This window comes from Equus quagga, chromosome 10, assembly GCF_021613505.1.
Source record: "Equus quagga isolate Etosha38 chromosome 10, UCLA_HA_Equagga_1.0, whole genome shotgun sequence".
NCBI lineage: Eukaryota > Metazoa > Chordata > Mammalia > Perissodactyla > Equidae > Equus > Equus quagga.
The window spans coordinates 89,040,891-89,055,786 of NC_060276.1; the positions used below are offsets into that span (position 1 = coordinate 89,040,891).

Genomic DNA, 14,896 nt, shown 5'->3' on the forward strand with positions numbered 1-14,896 from the left:
TTAAAGAATTATCCAAAAACAAATGCACTGAATAACCAAAACAAATCACAGGTCTAGAAGCACAAGGTATGGCTGGCTGTATGTTGAAGGGGTCGGAATATGCTACCCCAAAATATGCCACTCTGGCATAGGATTATTTTGAGCTGAAGGCAATTGAAAAACAGCAGACACAGGAAGAACTCTCCACTCTCCTCCATTGCGTCTAAACACAGGGCATAAATGTCCCTTTGTAAAGGTGTTCTCCTCTCATGTACCAGGAAGAGGAGAACTACTCTTATCTGCATAACAAACCTTACTAAACAATTCTTATTTATCATACATTTCCTGGTCACCTTCCCACAATTTACCTCCAACCCCAGATGCCAAACTCCTCTCCTTCCTTTGTCTAGTCTCTTTTCCACACTTTATCACTCTTTGTTAAAATGGTATATATGCCTCTGGGTCTAACTGCCCCTTTGTGGTTCTCACTTTTTTCCTGTGAGACCCCCACCCCTGCTGTGTGCCCGTGAACTTAACCAGTCGGCGATGGGGCCAGCCCCTAAGTTATAGTTTTAAGGCTTTTTTCATACTAGTTTCAAAAATTGATTATTGAGGGGGCCGGCCCCATGGCTGAGTGATTAAGTTCGGGCACTCTGCTTCGGCGGCCCAGGGTTTCGCTGGTTCGAATCCTGGCACGAACATGGCACCGCTCATCAGGCCATGTTGAGGCAGCATCCTACATGCCACAACCAGAAGGACCCACAACTAAATATACAACTATGTACTGGGGCACTTTGGGGAGAAGAAGAAGGGAAAAACAAAACAAAACAAAACTACAACTTAGAGTATGACAGGAAATGGAGAGACATATCATGGTCATGGATGAGAATATTAGAAAAATGCTAATTTATAAAAGTTAATCGATAAATATAATACTATTTCAACCAAAATATAAAAATATTTTGGCGTTTGACTGACTTTAAAGTTCAGCTAGGAGAAAAAAATCCTAATGTTGATAAACAACAGTAATGAAATGAGACTTATTTTTGCCAAATATTAAAATTACTATTACAGTATTAAAAATGGTATGGTACTAGATATAAGAATAGACAAGTCAGTGGAAAAGAGTGGAAAGCTAAAAATATCTGTGTGTGTATGTGTAGAGATTGTAAGTGCTAGGATTTGAGATATAACCAGAAAACAATGGGTCAATTCATGCTGGTAAATAATTTCCAGTTCTTTCTCACTGATTGGTTCTCTCCTTAAGCATTGGCCTCTCACCCTGTTACTGCCTTCTCCCACCCCTAAGATTCTTCTTTCCCGTCTTCCAGGTCCCTCTAAAAAGCCTTCCTCTAGCTCTCAGGACAGCTCCCAGATTCTTACTGCTTTGTAATGCAGTAAATTTAGCTCTCTCCTTTGTCTAACTCCTCTCTCATCTAAATTGAATAATGCTTGTCCTCACATTTCACAATTAAAAAGGAAAATGCCTAAAGAAAACTGTAATTCCCTCACTATGAGGTGTTTTTTAGTCTTCATAGATCAACCAACCAGTTTAAACTGCAGCCAACTTTAAAAATCGTATTTTTTTCTCCGCACAATACAAAGAAATGGAAAATATTAAGCCTCTCTAGTAATCAAGGAAATGCAAATTAAAGCAATCATGAATGACTTTTTTTTCTCCTATCTGATTGGCAAAAAATAAAAAGAATAGTCATCCTAGTGGAGGCAAGGTAGAGGAAAGGACATTTCACACTCAGTAGTAGCAGTATAAATTGTTGAAATTTTTCCAGTAGTGTGTGTATGAAAGTTGTTGTTGTGTATGCATGCCCCTTGACCTAGCAGCTCCACTTCTAGGACTTTTCCTATAGTAGAGGGTCAGGGTTGTTCACAAAGCTGCATGATCATGTTCATCCAGGCTTCATTTCTGATGGTAGAAATGGGGTGCTGCCATACTTCAGAGTAGACTAGGTCATCATAAAAATTATTTTGGAGAAGAATCCTTTTTTACATTGGAAAATGTTCATTAGCTGTGAAATGGAAACTAGGTAAAATTTGTAAATCCATGTATAAATGTGAAAGTATTTTCATTTTCATTTATATAAAACCATTGAACATAGACAGGGATTTGAATCCTGTCCCTGTCACATATGTCTACTCACTTAGACAAATTATATGAGAATGAAAAGCATGCTGACCTCATGAAGTGATTGTAAGAATGAAGAGAGATATAACAAGGAGTGCTTCCCATATGCTTGATGAACAGTGATATTAGTTAGTAATGATCATTAATATGTATTATTAATTGCAATAACTAATTAGTAATTATTAGTAATAGTAATGGATAGTTAATTCATTTACATGCCCTTCTAGAAGTCTGTTTCCTCAGTATGGTACCCGCAGCAGATATATTGGAGCCTGAGCTACTGAATAAATGAATAAATAAGACACCAGATTTGAAGACACTTTATAAGCCTTAAAGCATTATGAAAATGTTAGCTAACTATTAATATGTGAATAATTTCATTCATATATGTAATGTTATGGCAAAAGTTTCATGAATTACACGTATTTATGTGTATAAACATATGTTTGTATGTAAGTGCTAAATGTTATAGGCAGTATAGAGTTCTTAGAGAATTTAAGTAAAAGAAGGCCTTAATGTGGCTAATCATTGAGGGGGCTTCCTGGGGAAGGTGGGATTGGAATGAACCTTGAATTAAGGTAAGTTTTGAATATGAGAAGCAATATATACAGAAGAATGTGGCAAAAAAGAAAGAAAGAAAATGGTGTGTTCAGGGAGTTAGTAATAAGACTAGTCTGCCTAGAGCGTGAGGTATTCTTGAAAAGTCGTAGACAGGGTAGGCAGAAGAGGCAGGGTGTGGCTACAACAAGAGGCCTTACTGATCTGATTAGAAATAGAGAACCATTTTAAGTGTGGGGGCAAGATGGTGGCACTGTGTCACGAACACATCAGTGTGTTAGAATATGTTTGTAGCAATTAATTTTGGTAATAGAAGTGTAAACAGAAGTAAATTATGGATTAGCTAATCATTTTTTTCGTTCCACAGTGTATAGCTTGAATATTCATTTAGTGGTGAGAACTATAGCTAAATGTTTTAGAATTCTTGTTGTATTCTTAAAATATCACATGACGTGACTAGATATGTGGAATTTAACTCAAAAATATGCCCACATGGGGCCGGCCCCATGGCGAAGTGGTTAAGTTTGTGCGCTCTGCTTTAGCGGCCCAGGGTTTCGCCGGTTCAGATCCTGGGTATGGACATGGCGCCACTTGTCAGGCCATGCTGAGGCGGTGTCCCACATGCCACAACTAGAATGACCCACAACTAAAAATATACAACTAGGTACCAGGGGGCTTTAGGGAGAAAAAGGAAAACTAAAATCTAAAAAGAAAACAATATGCCCACAGTCCCCAGCATTGCCGTTTTCTGAGACTTCTTATTGTGATAACCTAAAAAAAATTTATAGTCAGTTTTCCATACCTTGTGTTATTTGATGCTACCGTTTTCTTGTTCTTCCTTTTTCTTTCCCTATAGATTTTCAGTGTTAAGATGGTTATACTGTTCTTTATAATTTGGCTATTTTTCATTGAAAGGAGATTTAAGTGATTTATTACTATCATTAGCTGTAAGTCAACTAATAACTTAGTTACAATGTATTCACTCTCAGTGTTTTCTTCCTGGAATTTCCTCTTTTCTTATTTTCTTTTTCACATTTCTCTACAGTATGGATGGAGCGGATCTGTGTTTTGAAATCGTAAAGCGAGCTGACGCTGGTTTTGTATACAGTGAAGCTGTAGCCAGGTATGTAATTTCTGTTGACTCCCCAGAGGTCGAGGTGGAAGTAAAAAAAGGAAATGACAAGGAAATCACATTGGAGTGGACTGCTCTTTGACCTGATGATGAGCGTACTGCCACTCTTGCCTTCAAGGAGCGTATCTGTTGTAGGTGCTTTAGTGGGACCGAATAGTGACTGGAAATGCAGAATACTGAACAGTGAATTTATCTGTTAATATGAGTTTACAGCTTAACATCAGTTCTGCTATCTTTCCCAATTCCAATGACTTTTTTTTACAAGGAGGGATTTGATAGCTGAGGAACCCTGTAGAATTAAACTTGGCTTTTTTGTTTGTATATTTGATTTTTGTTTTTTGGCAAATGTGCCTCATTAGTTCTTCAGTTTGCCTTTTAGTAATAGCAAATTGTTATGTGACCAGTTAATCTGAGGAAAAGCACAGAACAAGAGGAACAGAAATAAAAGCAGTTTATCTGCTGAATGTATTTGCTTCATGCCAGTGTGTGATCTCCCAGTCAAACGGTGGCCATTGTTCTGAGGGAGGAGTTGTAAAGAACTAATGGCTCAAAACAAGGAGTAAATATGAAAAATCACAGGAGCCGTGCACGGGGCCACCTGCTTCTATATTTAGAGCAATACAGCTTTCTGCTTTGGTGACATTCACTCCTACCATAAATACCCACTCCAGCGGGTTGCCTTTTTAATCCATGGGGTAACAGCATCTCTCCTCAGTCACCAACCACAATGTGTTGAAGATTTCAAACCCATGAATCCATTAACATTTATTAAAACTTTCTACCATTTGAGAAAGTTACCACTAAATGATTACAACTTTCTCCCTCCTATCATTCCTTTTATTATTATGGCATCATAGACAGATAGAGCTGGAAACAGCTTGGAGACTACCTAATAGGACTTTGAGCTCAGAGTAGCTTGACTTTCTTCAGATTTGTTGCCCTGCCTCCGCCTGGCTGGGAAGCAAGAGCCCCAGTCTCAGGAGATGGAGCAGCCGTAGCTATTGCGCAAAATAAAGAATATGCTCAATTTGAGGTAGCTGCTTTTCTGTCCTACTGTGGCTAGAGAAAAGAAGCAAATGAAAGTCTATATATATTAACTATAATTACTTCTTTCAACTCCTGATGTATTCGTGGTAGAACTGAGGCTAAATATCCTCTTTTCTTTTGTGCCATCCTCACTAAAGCACATTCTAGGGTTTTTTAAATCCCCTTTTTCTCTCGTTTTGAGTTCTAATCACAATTTTAAATTTTTATTTTTTATTGTGCTTCAAAATTAAGAAGCATTCTTTAATAGCAAAAATAGTCAATACCATCTTGATTTTTCTTATGGCATAGTGGTAAACCACTTTATCCAGCTAAACGAAACTCTCAGGCTTTTGCGTATCATTGTTTGAATTTGAGACAACTTGCCTTTTGTACTTTCCCATATTGATATCTTTCAATAGCAGCAACAAATAGAGAAAACTAAAATTCTGAATGTTGATTTTATAGAATAGTGTAGCTCACTGGAGGAAGATAACTATTTCCTTTTTGAACCGCAGTAACACTGGAGTACCCGGCATGTATGCTATCCAGTTGATGTTAAACCAGTACCACTTTTACTCTGTTCCCCAGTCATCTGTATTGCTTTTCTTTAACTTCGAGCCTGTCCCTGCCACTGGGCTGGGTATCAGGATCAGGAGGACAATAGTGTGTAGAGGTAATGTCATATAGTGAAATGACTTGAGATCTCTCTCAATCTTGAGATTTAGTGAAAAGGTAGATGTTTGTATATGTCAAGATGAAAGACTGTTGATTTTAAAATCCACATATATTTGTTGTTAAAATGGTGATTTTATTAAGGCAACTTTTCCAGAATGGACCAGAAAAGAGTAGCATTGGGACCAGTGGGGTGACACTGCAAAGAGAGAGGTTTGGCACAATTTATTAAAGACCCTTTCTAAAAATGACAAAGTGGCGGGGGAGGGGCGCCTCAGAAAGTATTATTAATTATGTTGCCTATTGCGGAGGATCAATGACCATATAACAAGGGCACACAGATCCTTCCTTTGGTGTAGAGTGTTCAACCAGATGACTTCTAACCTTCCTTCCTCCTCTCTGATTCTGTGATTCATTGTTGGAAAATTCAGCTGGCATCAGTATTCTAGTGAGACCAACTGCAAGAAGACTGTGAGACACCAAGTAATCAAATTGATAATGTTTTGCTTCAACTGGCTGAGCTTCAAGAGGAGCAGCAAAGCACGGCATAAAACTGCGCTCAGTCCTTACAACCCAATTAGTGATTACCTCTGTTCTTTCAGGGATGATGAGTTGTGGAGTGAGCTAACATACAGGATCAGATTATCAAATCAAACTCACACAAATCAGAGAGATCTTCTTACCTAGTACCAAGCTTTACTAAATAATTACAAGGATACAGGCAATCAAAAGGCTCAGCTGAAGCAGAGTGGTCTGGGCCTTCAAGGGTCCCCCCCCCCCCCCCCCGTGTTATTCCTTCTCGCATCAGAAATGCATCTCTGGCCCAGAATAGATGAGGTCTCTACGTGAAATTTGTGGGATCCCACACACAGAGGGGAACATTTCAGTTATGAAACATCTCCATTGTATACCCCAGAGAGTTTTAGAGCTTACATGACATACTCCAGGAAGCCATCCATGCCTCAAAGATCCTGGCTTCTATTTACCATAAGTAATCCTTAGCCAGGGACATTCTGTTAAGGGCGCTTCAGAAATAAGGTCTCTTCTTCCTTTCAAAAAGCCTAGTCTCTTTACCCAGAGTTGACAAGGAGACTGAGTCACCTCCCTTTCCTTCCACCACCCTGGAAATGTGTCCTTCCAAAGGAAGTGAGTGAATTGCTAGCCAGCTCTTTCCTTCCACAGAGTTATCATTCCTGATCCTTCAGGAAGATGGAGACAACGTATATGTTGCTGAGTTTCTCTGAAAGCGTAGGCCACCATGATACTTCATGAAATGAAGCTTTCTGATTAAAGTTTAGTCAGTAGCTCTCTAGAACATGTGGGTGAATTTTGGTTCCCTCTTTATTCTGCTTGCGCTTGTGAACACACACAGGCTCCTGGGGTCATGACCAGGAGGATGGAGAAAGATCAGTTTAAATCTGTTATATCTGGGGAGAAAAAAATTCTGCCCTCCCTCCACACACCCCAGAGATTCTAATATGTATGTACATTTGGGTCAAATAATTGAGTACTCTGATATTCAGATTAAAGAATATTCATTGAGGTTGTTTTTCAATGAAGCTTTAAGATAGGAATTTTCTTTGGGCTAAAGATAGAAGTTGCTGTCTTACTACAATGTATCCAAAGTAGTCCATGCTGTAGGTATAAACTCTGTCCACAGTACCTAATTTAAATTTACCCACTATTCCAGTGTTCACATCCAGATGCACAAATAGGCTATCCTTAAATCTTTAACTAAATTTAACAACTATAATAATATTGTAATGATAGCAACTTACTTAACCTTTGTAGCATGGCTTAGAGTTTACAGAGCACTTTTACATCTGTTGCCTCTGCCATTTCAGGGAGTCACAGATCCTGCAAAGCTTCATTTAACCAGACAAGGACCACAATACCAGATTAAGAACCCCTAACTTAAGCAGAAACTTAATTACAGGCTGCACTGGCCCAGGCAAAGAGTATATATATTTTTTCCTACTTTTCATTTAAAAAATGGAACATTCTGATCAATTGTAACATGTGAAATAATGCATATGCTAATTAGAGGGACATTCATGTGAGTTCCCAAAGAGGAAACTTGATGGAAATGTCTTTTAATCATAAAGCAGGATTGGGGATTTTCTTTGTTTGTTTTAAGTCACAAGGTCATTTGTAAGTACTATTAAATTAATTGGTTTTTATTGTAAAGTGTGAGGAATATAAGATTTGGAAAGATAAAACAAAATTCAATAAATACTGTATGATAAATAATGTTGAGTACTTTGCAGTTCTGTGGTTGGGATGGAAAAAGGAAAAATGAGAAAGGAAGAGGGATAATAGGAAAAATAGCTATGAAGGGAGTAAAATGCAGAGGAAGAGAAGATGGAAAAGACACTCAGAGAAAGAGACGTAGCCGAATTACAGAAGACGGACTTTAGAATTGAGGGAAGGAAGTCAAAGTGAATTCTGAAGTAATAGTGAGTAAACTCCTATTGTCACATCCTTGTTTCTAGTTGACTCTGTTACCACTTTTTAGCATAATTCTTTGAAATGCTAACTCCTCCTCTGTTCTTCACCTGGACCCAGTGGGGAACCTCAGCCGATCCCTGCGGCTAGTGAGGAGCCTGATCAGCTCCCTAGAATTTAGGCCCAGAATAACTCTGCTGTGTTCAAAGATGCCCCAACTCACACTTGATTATGTTGCAAAAAGAAATTGTAGGTATAAGGGGGCTCTTCTCTCTTGTTTGTCCTTACAGCTAAATGAAAATAAGGTAGAGAGCCAGCCTCCGCTGGCAGATAAAAGGCTCCCACCCCTTTAGCCAGAATTCTTGGTGTACCTCTGAGCACTTAGAAGCAATCCAGTGTAACTAAATAGAATTAACTGAGTGTCATAGAATTGATGTTTTTTTCATGTTGTAAGCTTACATTTTTAGTTTGCAGAGCTATTTTACTTATGAACTGTGTGAAATTCTTTTGACTTAGATATCTTAGAAACTATAGGACACATTATTTCTTCACGAAGTGCATAAAAAGTCTGCTTCGCATTCCACCACTCTTGTCTACTCAAATGAAAAATATCCATAGGCAGTGAATGTGAAAGTGTAAGTTACAAGCTAGGGACACTGTATGTTAAGTTTTAGAAAATAAAAAGGCTTTTTTTACAGTTTTAGATTTCTTTTGTTTTTCTACAGTCATTACATGAGACAGATACTGGAAGCTCTGCGCTATTGTCATGATAATAATATAATTCACAGGGATGTGAAGGTAAGTCATTTTTATCACTAACTTTAATGTTTGTGAAGAGAAACTGACTTGTAACAATGATAATAATCAGAAATTTTTCTTTCATATTCTTATGGAGAGCATCTTAAAGTTAATTTTACTTACAAATAAAAATTTATTTAACTGCTTTTTATGGAGAGTCGTACTAATTCTTAACAGGAACACTTTTTTGTAATTTCAATTTCCTTATTTTTATTAAAATGTACATGCATTTTAAAATCCTGTTATTCCTCTTTTGCCATTGTGTGTGTAAGAAAGAAATGAAAAATTTAACAGATAGGAAGAACCAAACAATATCCTATACTAAGTTAATTGGAGGGAAAATTAGAATTTGGTTTATACAGTAAAAGTTCATCATACACTTACATTTTTGTAACGTTGTGATCTAGAATAGTCAGCATTTTATTTTCTTTGCAGATAGTTTTTAAACATAGTCTGAAATCATTATAAAGGTAATACCGTTTGTACCCTTGGAAATATGAATATTACTATTATTCAGTCTTTCTGCCTGTTTGATCCCAGTATCAAGTTCATGAGCACTGTCAGTCTCTGGCTCCTAACAGTGTCAGGCAGGACATGGAGGCATGCAAGAAAGGAGACCACTGGGCCTTCCTCCTGATGCCCAGCCCCTTCCAAGGCCTTGAATCACTAAGAGCCCCTGAAGTCTCTCTGTCCCTCTTGTCCACTTTCACGCTCTGGTGTTTTGTCACAGGCCTCTCTCTAACCCAGAGCATCCACAGACATGGTGCTCTCCTTCCCTCAAGACATGCTGTCAAAGGTCTGGCTTCTTCAATGTGTTTTAATGGTTAAGAAAATTAAGTAGAGTTTAGTTAAATTTTCTATAACATTTGGGAAATTTTAACTGAAATTCTTGTGGTTAAAAGCTGAGGGAAAGCATGAACAATTCCAAAACAATCCAGTGGCATGTTATAATAGCAAATGAAAAATCATTAGAGAAATGTACAAAATACACATTAGCGTAAATTAGTTGTAAAATATTCATTCTTTTCAAATGTGGTGATAGGAAAATGATATTATTATTATCAACACTGAACAACCCAATGGATTCATAGCACTTTTATAAAAAAGTATTCTTCAGGAGCTGGCCGAGTGGCCAAGTGGTCAAAGTTCTGCCCACTCCACTTCAGTGGCCGGGGTTCCCAGGTTCAGATCCTGGGCACAGACCTACTCCACTCATCAGCCGTGCTGTGGAGGCGTCCCACATACAAAGTGGAGGAGGACTGGCATGGATGTTAGCTCAGGGCTAGTCTTCCTCAAGCAAAAAAAAAAAAAAAAACAGGAAGATTGGCAATGGATGTTAGCTCAGGGTGAATCTTCCTCACCGAAAAGAAAAAAAGTATTCTTCAGTTATGCAAACAAAATGAATAAGAAGTGTGGAAAGATAAAAGAGGGAAAATTGTCAATGATAGTAGCATGCTGTGTTATTCTTTTGCATTTAATTAATATAAGAAAATGCATATATACAGAGTAAACTGTATTTCCTTGTATGTAACATAAAACATATAATGACAGAACGGCAATTTGAAAACTTAAAATGTGTAAAACAGATTCTTACTTCATGTAATAGCATTATGGTAAAAACGCTTTTGCTTAAAAGGCAATTTTATTTTGCATTCTGTTCTTGAAAGGTAATTATATCAACATCATACGATAAATAATGATTGACAACATACTCTGATACTTTCAATAATATAGTCAGCTTTTGATGAGCCTTGGTATTTGATATAATGGCAATCCAAAACCAAATAAAATCTCAAAGTGGTTATATTTGAATACGGGGCTTCACCTTCTCATTTACCTTCTGATTGATTGATTCAACAAGTATTCAAGTGCCGACTTGATGCAGAATACTGTGCTTGGAGCCCTAAAGGTATTATGGTCTCAGTAGGGAGATGAGGCAGTGTATCTGTTACCTACTGAGTGGGTGAGCACACACCAAAACTTAGTGACTTCAAACAACCACCACCATTTATTTGCTCACAATTCTTCAGTTTAGGCAGAGCTTGATGGAGACTGCTCACATTCTGTTTCACAGGCTGTTGGCTGAGGCAGCATGGCTAATATCCACAAAGGCCTCACTCACTTTTATGGCATCTCAGCTGAATTGACTAGAACAGCTGGGAGCTGGCTGGGCTCTCCGTAGTCTCTCATTTAGGGCATCTCTGTCTCTCTGTCTCTCTCCCCCTGCTCCTACCTGGCCTCCCGTCTCTAGCCGGACAGTGTCTCAGGGCTCCAAATGAGCAAAATGGAAGTTGCCAGGCCTCTTGAAGCCTCCGCCTGGAATTGGCACAGTATCATGTCCTCTGCATTCTGTTAGTTAAAAAGTCACAGGACTAACCCGGATTCAAGGAGGAAAAATAGATTTACACCTTTTGGTTGGAGGAGTGGCATATGTGCACAAGGATAGGAGAACTTGTTTGTGGCCATCTTCACAGACAGGCAGAACAAATAATTATTGTCCAAGGTAGAGGATAGGAAATATCATTAAAAGACAGAGTCAGAGAAACTTCATGGCAGAGGTCACATTTGAGCCCGGTCTTGAGTCATGGGGTAGTTATATGGAGACGAGAGGACATTTCAGGTAAAAGGAACGATATGTGCAAGGGCTCAAAATTAGTTTTACACTGGATTTTATTAAATTAGTTTAAGGCACCTGCCAAATAATTTTAAAGAAGGGGAGAGGGAAGTAATTCTCAAACTGCAAATTAATAAAAAGAAACCACCAGAAAAGGCACCATTGCTCAGTTGGCAAATGGACTCAGCACAGAGCACATATTAATGTTGATGTTCTTTATATTTTAGTACCTGAGATCTATACATTTTGCATGGGTAAATGGAATACTCACATTTAGCTAACTGGTAATTTTGAATCTGGGGGTATTTTTCTTAAGAGTGCTTACTATATATTGGGTACTATTCTTAGAACCGGAGCTACATCAATGAACAAAACAGGTAAAATCACTGCCCCTGTGGAGTTGACTTTCCTAGTTCACGGAGACAGACACTCATCAATGAGCATAAATAACTCAACTATATAGTAAGTTAGAAGGTGAGAAGGACTACAGGAAAAAAACAGAGCAGCCAAAGGGATAGGGACTGCTAGAGAAGGAGTTGCAATTTTAAAAAAAGTGATCAAAGCAGGCCACATTGAGAAGATGACATCTGAGCAAGGAGGAAAGAGAGTGGGCTAACTGATATCCAAAGGAAGAGTGTTCTGGATAAAAGGAACAGCTAGTGCAAAGGCACTAAGACAGGAGCCTTTTGAACAGGATTCCTGTTTGAGGAATAGCAAGGAGGCCAGTGCGGCTGAGGCAAAATGAGCACAGAGGAGAGTGGACAGTAGATAAGGTTAGAGAGGAAAGGAGGGGAGGGACTTTGACTTTTACTCTGAGAGAAATGAGGATTCACCAGAGGGTTTTGAACAAAGGCAGACTGTGATCTGACTTTCCGGGGTAACAGGACTATGTAGCTTTGCTGGTAATACACTGAATAGGAGTCTAAGGGTGGAAACGGGGAAACAGGAGTGCTAACAACGGAGGTGATAAAACAGAGATTCCAGATATATTTTGAAGGTTGTGTCACAGGATTTCCTAATATAACTTCAGTAACTTAGGTAACCCGAAGTAGTTTTATTCAGGACCTTGTTATAGGGGTTTTCCAAAGTGCTAGTAATTATAAAACTTTAGTAATACATTTCACATGGCTAATAATTTAAATTTTCACTTGTTGTATTGTTAATATTTTTGCTAATAAAACAGCCTATTAGCTTTTCTTCACATTCAGACATCTATTCAATGACTTGTCTGTACATAGATTTCATTTGTATGTAGATTTTGGTTTTTATAGTTAAAGGTTTTGTCAAAGTTTTCTTTCCTTATGCTTAGTAAAGAAAATAGAAGAGCATTGCAATGTTTCATTCCTTCTAGAAAAATTTAGATTATTTAATTACCTGTTTCATTCTAGCCAAGAATATTCTCATTTTCTCTCCCTCCCTCTTTCTCTCCCTCTCTTCTCTCTCTCTCATAATTCTTGGCATATGATCCTAAAGCATTAGGTTTCTCAAAGGTCCTAGCATTATATTGATGAATAATACTTTTTTCTTTACCTGATAGGCAGTTCTTTTTGAAATCATAAATTAGTCTAAGAATGTTTGATTTTGTCAAGTTAGATTTGAGTATGTGGTGCCACATGACCTCTAGTGGAAACTACTTGCTTTGGAGAAGGAGTTTCACATGAAATTGCATAAAAAGTAATTGTATAATCCTTTGAAATTCGAAGGGGTGTGCCATCATAGTACAGGGTCTCCCAGCAGCCACACGAGTGACATTTTGGACCAGGTACTCTGTTGTGGGAGGCTGTCCTATGTGTTGTAGGATGCTTAGCAGCATCCTAGCCTCTAACCACTAGATGCCAGTAGCATTTCCCCCCACTTGTGACAAAATGTCTCCAGACATTGCCAAAGGTCCCCTGGGGTGCAAAAGTCGCCCCTGGTTAAGACCCACTGTCATAGTATAATGTTATAATTCTCATGTTTTGCCTCCCTACAGGTATTAATTAAAGCATGCATGCAAATTTCTTTTTTTTTCCTGTTATCTTCTTCCCTTTTATTCCTCTTTTTCTTGTGAAAGGATGTGAAAACTTCCATTATGTTTCAGTGTTTTTCTCTTTTCTTTCTCTAACCCCTAAATTAAAAGTACTATACTTTAGAAAGAAATAGCACAGTTGTCAAGGTAAATGCAACTCCTGGCTCCTTGCCTTCCTTCATTGGCTTTGTTAAGTACTGAGAGTTGGTGGAATTTTCTTGTCTCTCCTAACTCCTGGAAACAGCCTCACAATGTAACGGGGCGTGGAGAGACCAAGCAATCCTTAGACGTTTCTGTGGCTCTGACCTACTGGTGTACAATTTTAATAACTGAAGTTGAAGTTAAGCAGCTTCTCCGAATGCAAACTGCTCTACACACAGTCACTTTCTATTCTGAGTGGGGCCTGTGCCCGGGAAGTTTGGGGGCTCAGTTAGTTCTCAGAAGTGTGCAAAACCCCACTCACACAGACACTGAGCCAGAAGCCTCCACCCAAGCGTTTCTGTGTGCTTCCTTTTAATGGCTTTCCTTGTTAATCCGGGAACACGCCTGGCTGCTCTTTCGTCCCCTTCTGGTCTCAGTTCTCCTTTCACCTGCATGGGGCCAGACTTGATTCTGTAAGGTATTCATCGCATTACACTAGTTGCAGGAGCCTTGTGAATTTCTTATAGTATTTCTTCCTCTATTGCTCTTGGTCGCTGACATTTCTTTCACATCTGTTACCACAACTCCCAAAAGTCCCTCAGGTTATATAAAGAAATTGAAATTTTCATTAAGATGAAAGCTTATTTATTTTATTCTTTATTAGAAGAAGCACACCGGTTAATCTTCTGTATTACTTTTGTAAGGTTGTTGAACATAATGCGCATGTTCGGCTTGACTATGGAGTTTTAATAATTGTACTTAGAAAAATTGTATGAATTATAAGATGATCTTAAATTTATCTTGTATTTCTAACTGCTGTGCTTTTCTTCTTCTACCTCACCCTTCCCCTAAAAAAAATTAACTCTGATTTCAAAAGGAAAGAGTGATTCTTCTTTTCTTTATTAGATGTAAATACTTTCACTGCTTCTCTCCTTCTGAGCCAGGGGTAGCAAGCATTTATGATATAGCTAAAGATTTTTTTCTATCAGGGTTTTATAACTCTTCCCACTGATATCAGTTCAATTTGAATTTGGGGGCAGTCAGAGGAAGATCTGTGGCATTAGGCTGCATGATTGAAATGCTTAGCAAATTGCCAGTGTCCCTCTGTGCTCCCTTTGTGGTTTGCCAAGCAAGATTTCCTTTCAGCTTATCTTCCCACATTTGTTCTTAACAACTCCCGCCCAGCAGACAGCAAGACCAGGGCTCAGCTGCAGCGGTCCTTTCCAAATCAGAACAGGATTGACGTCTTCCTCTTGTACCCGGGGAGTAGGAACTCACTTCTAGGTTGAGTAGCTGTCCTTAATTTTGCTTGTCTAGTCTTAATGGTTTGTGTTCCTGATTAATAGTTTGAAAGCTGCCTCAATGAGAATGTGTCTTTGG

General features: G+C 38.5%; 1 protein-coding gene across 4 annotated transcripts in view; it reads left to right on the plus strand.

The window, feature by feature from the left end:
• The window catches only part of CASK (calcium/calmodulin dependent serine protein kinase), a 368,709-nt gene that overhangs the window by 181,545 nt on the left and 172,268 nt on the right, over positions 1-14,896 (plus strand). For all 4 annotated transcript variants that reach the window (XM_046673193.1, XM_046673194.1, XM_046673195.1 and 1 more), the window contains exons 4-5: positions 3,726-3,803; positions 8,681-8,753. In XM_046673193.1, coding sequence (XP_046529149.1) covers positions 3,726-3,803; positions 8,681-8,753 — 151 coding nt within the window. The remainder of the gene's footprint in view (positions 1-3,725; positions 3,804-8,680; positions 8,754-14,896) is intronic.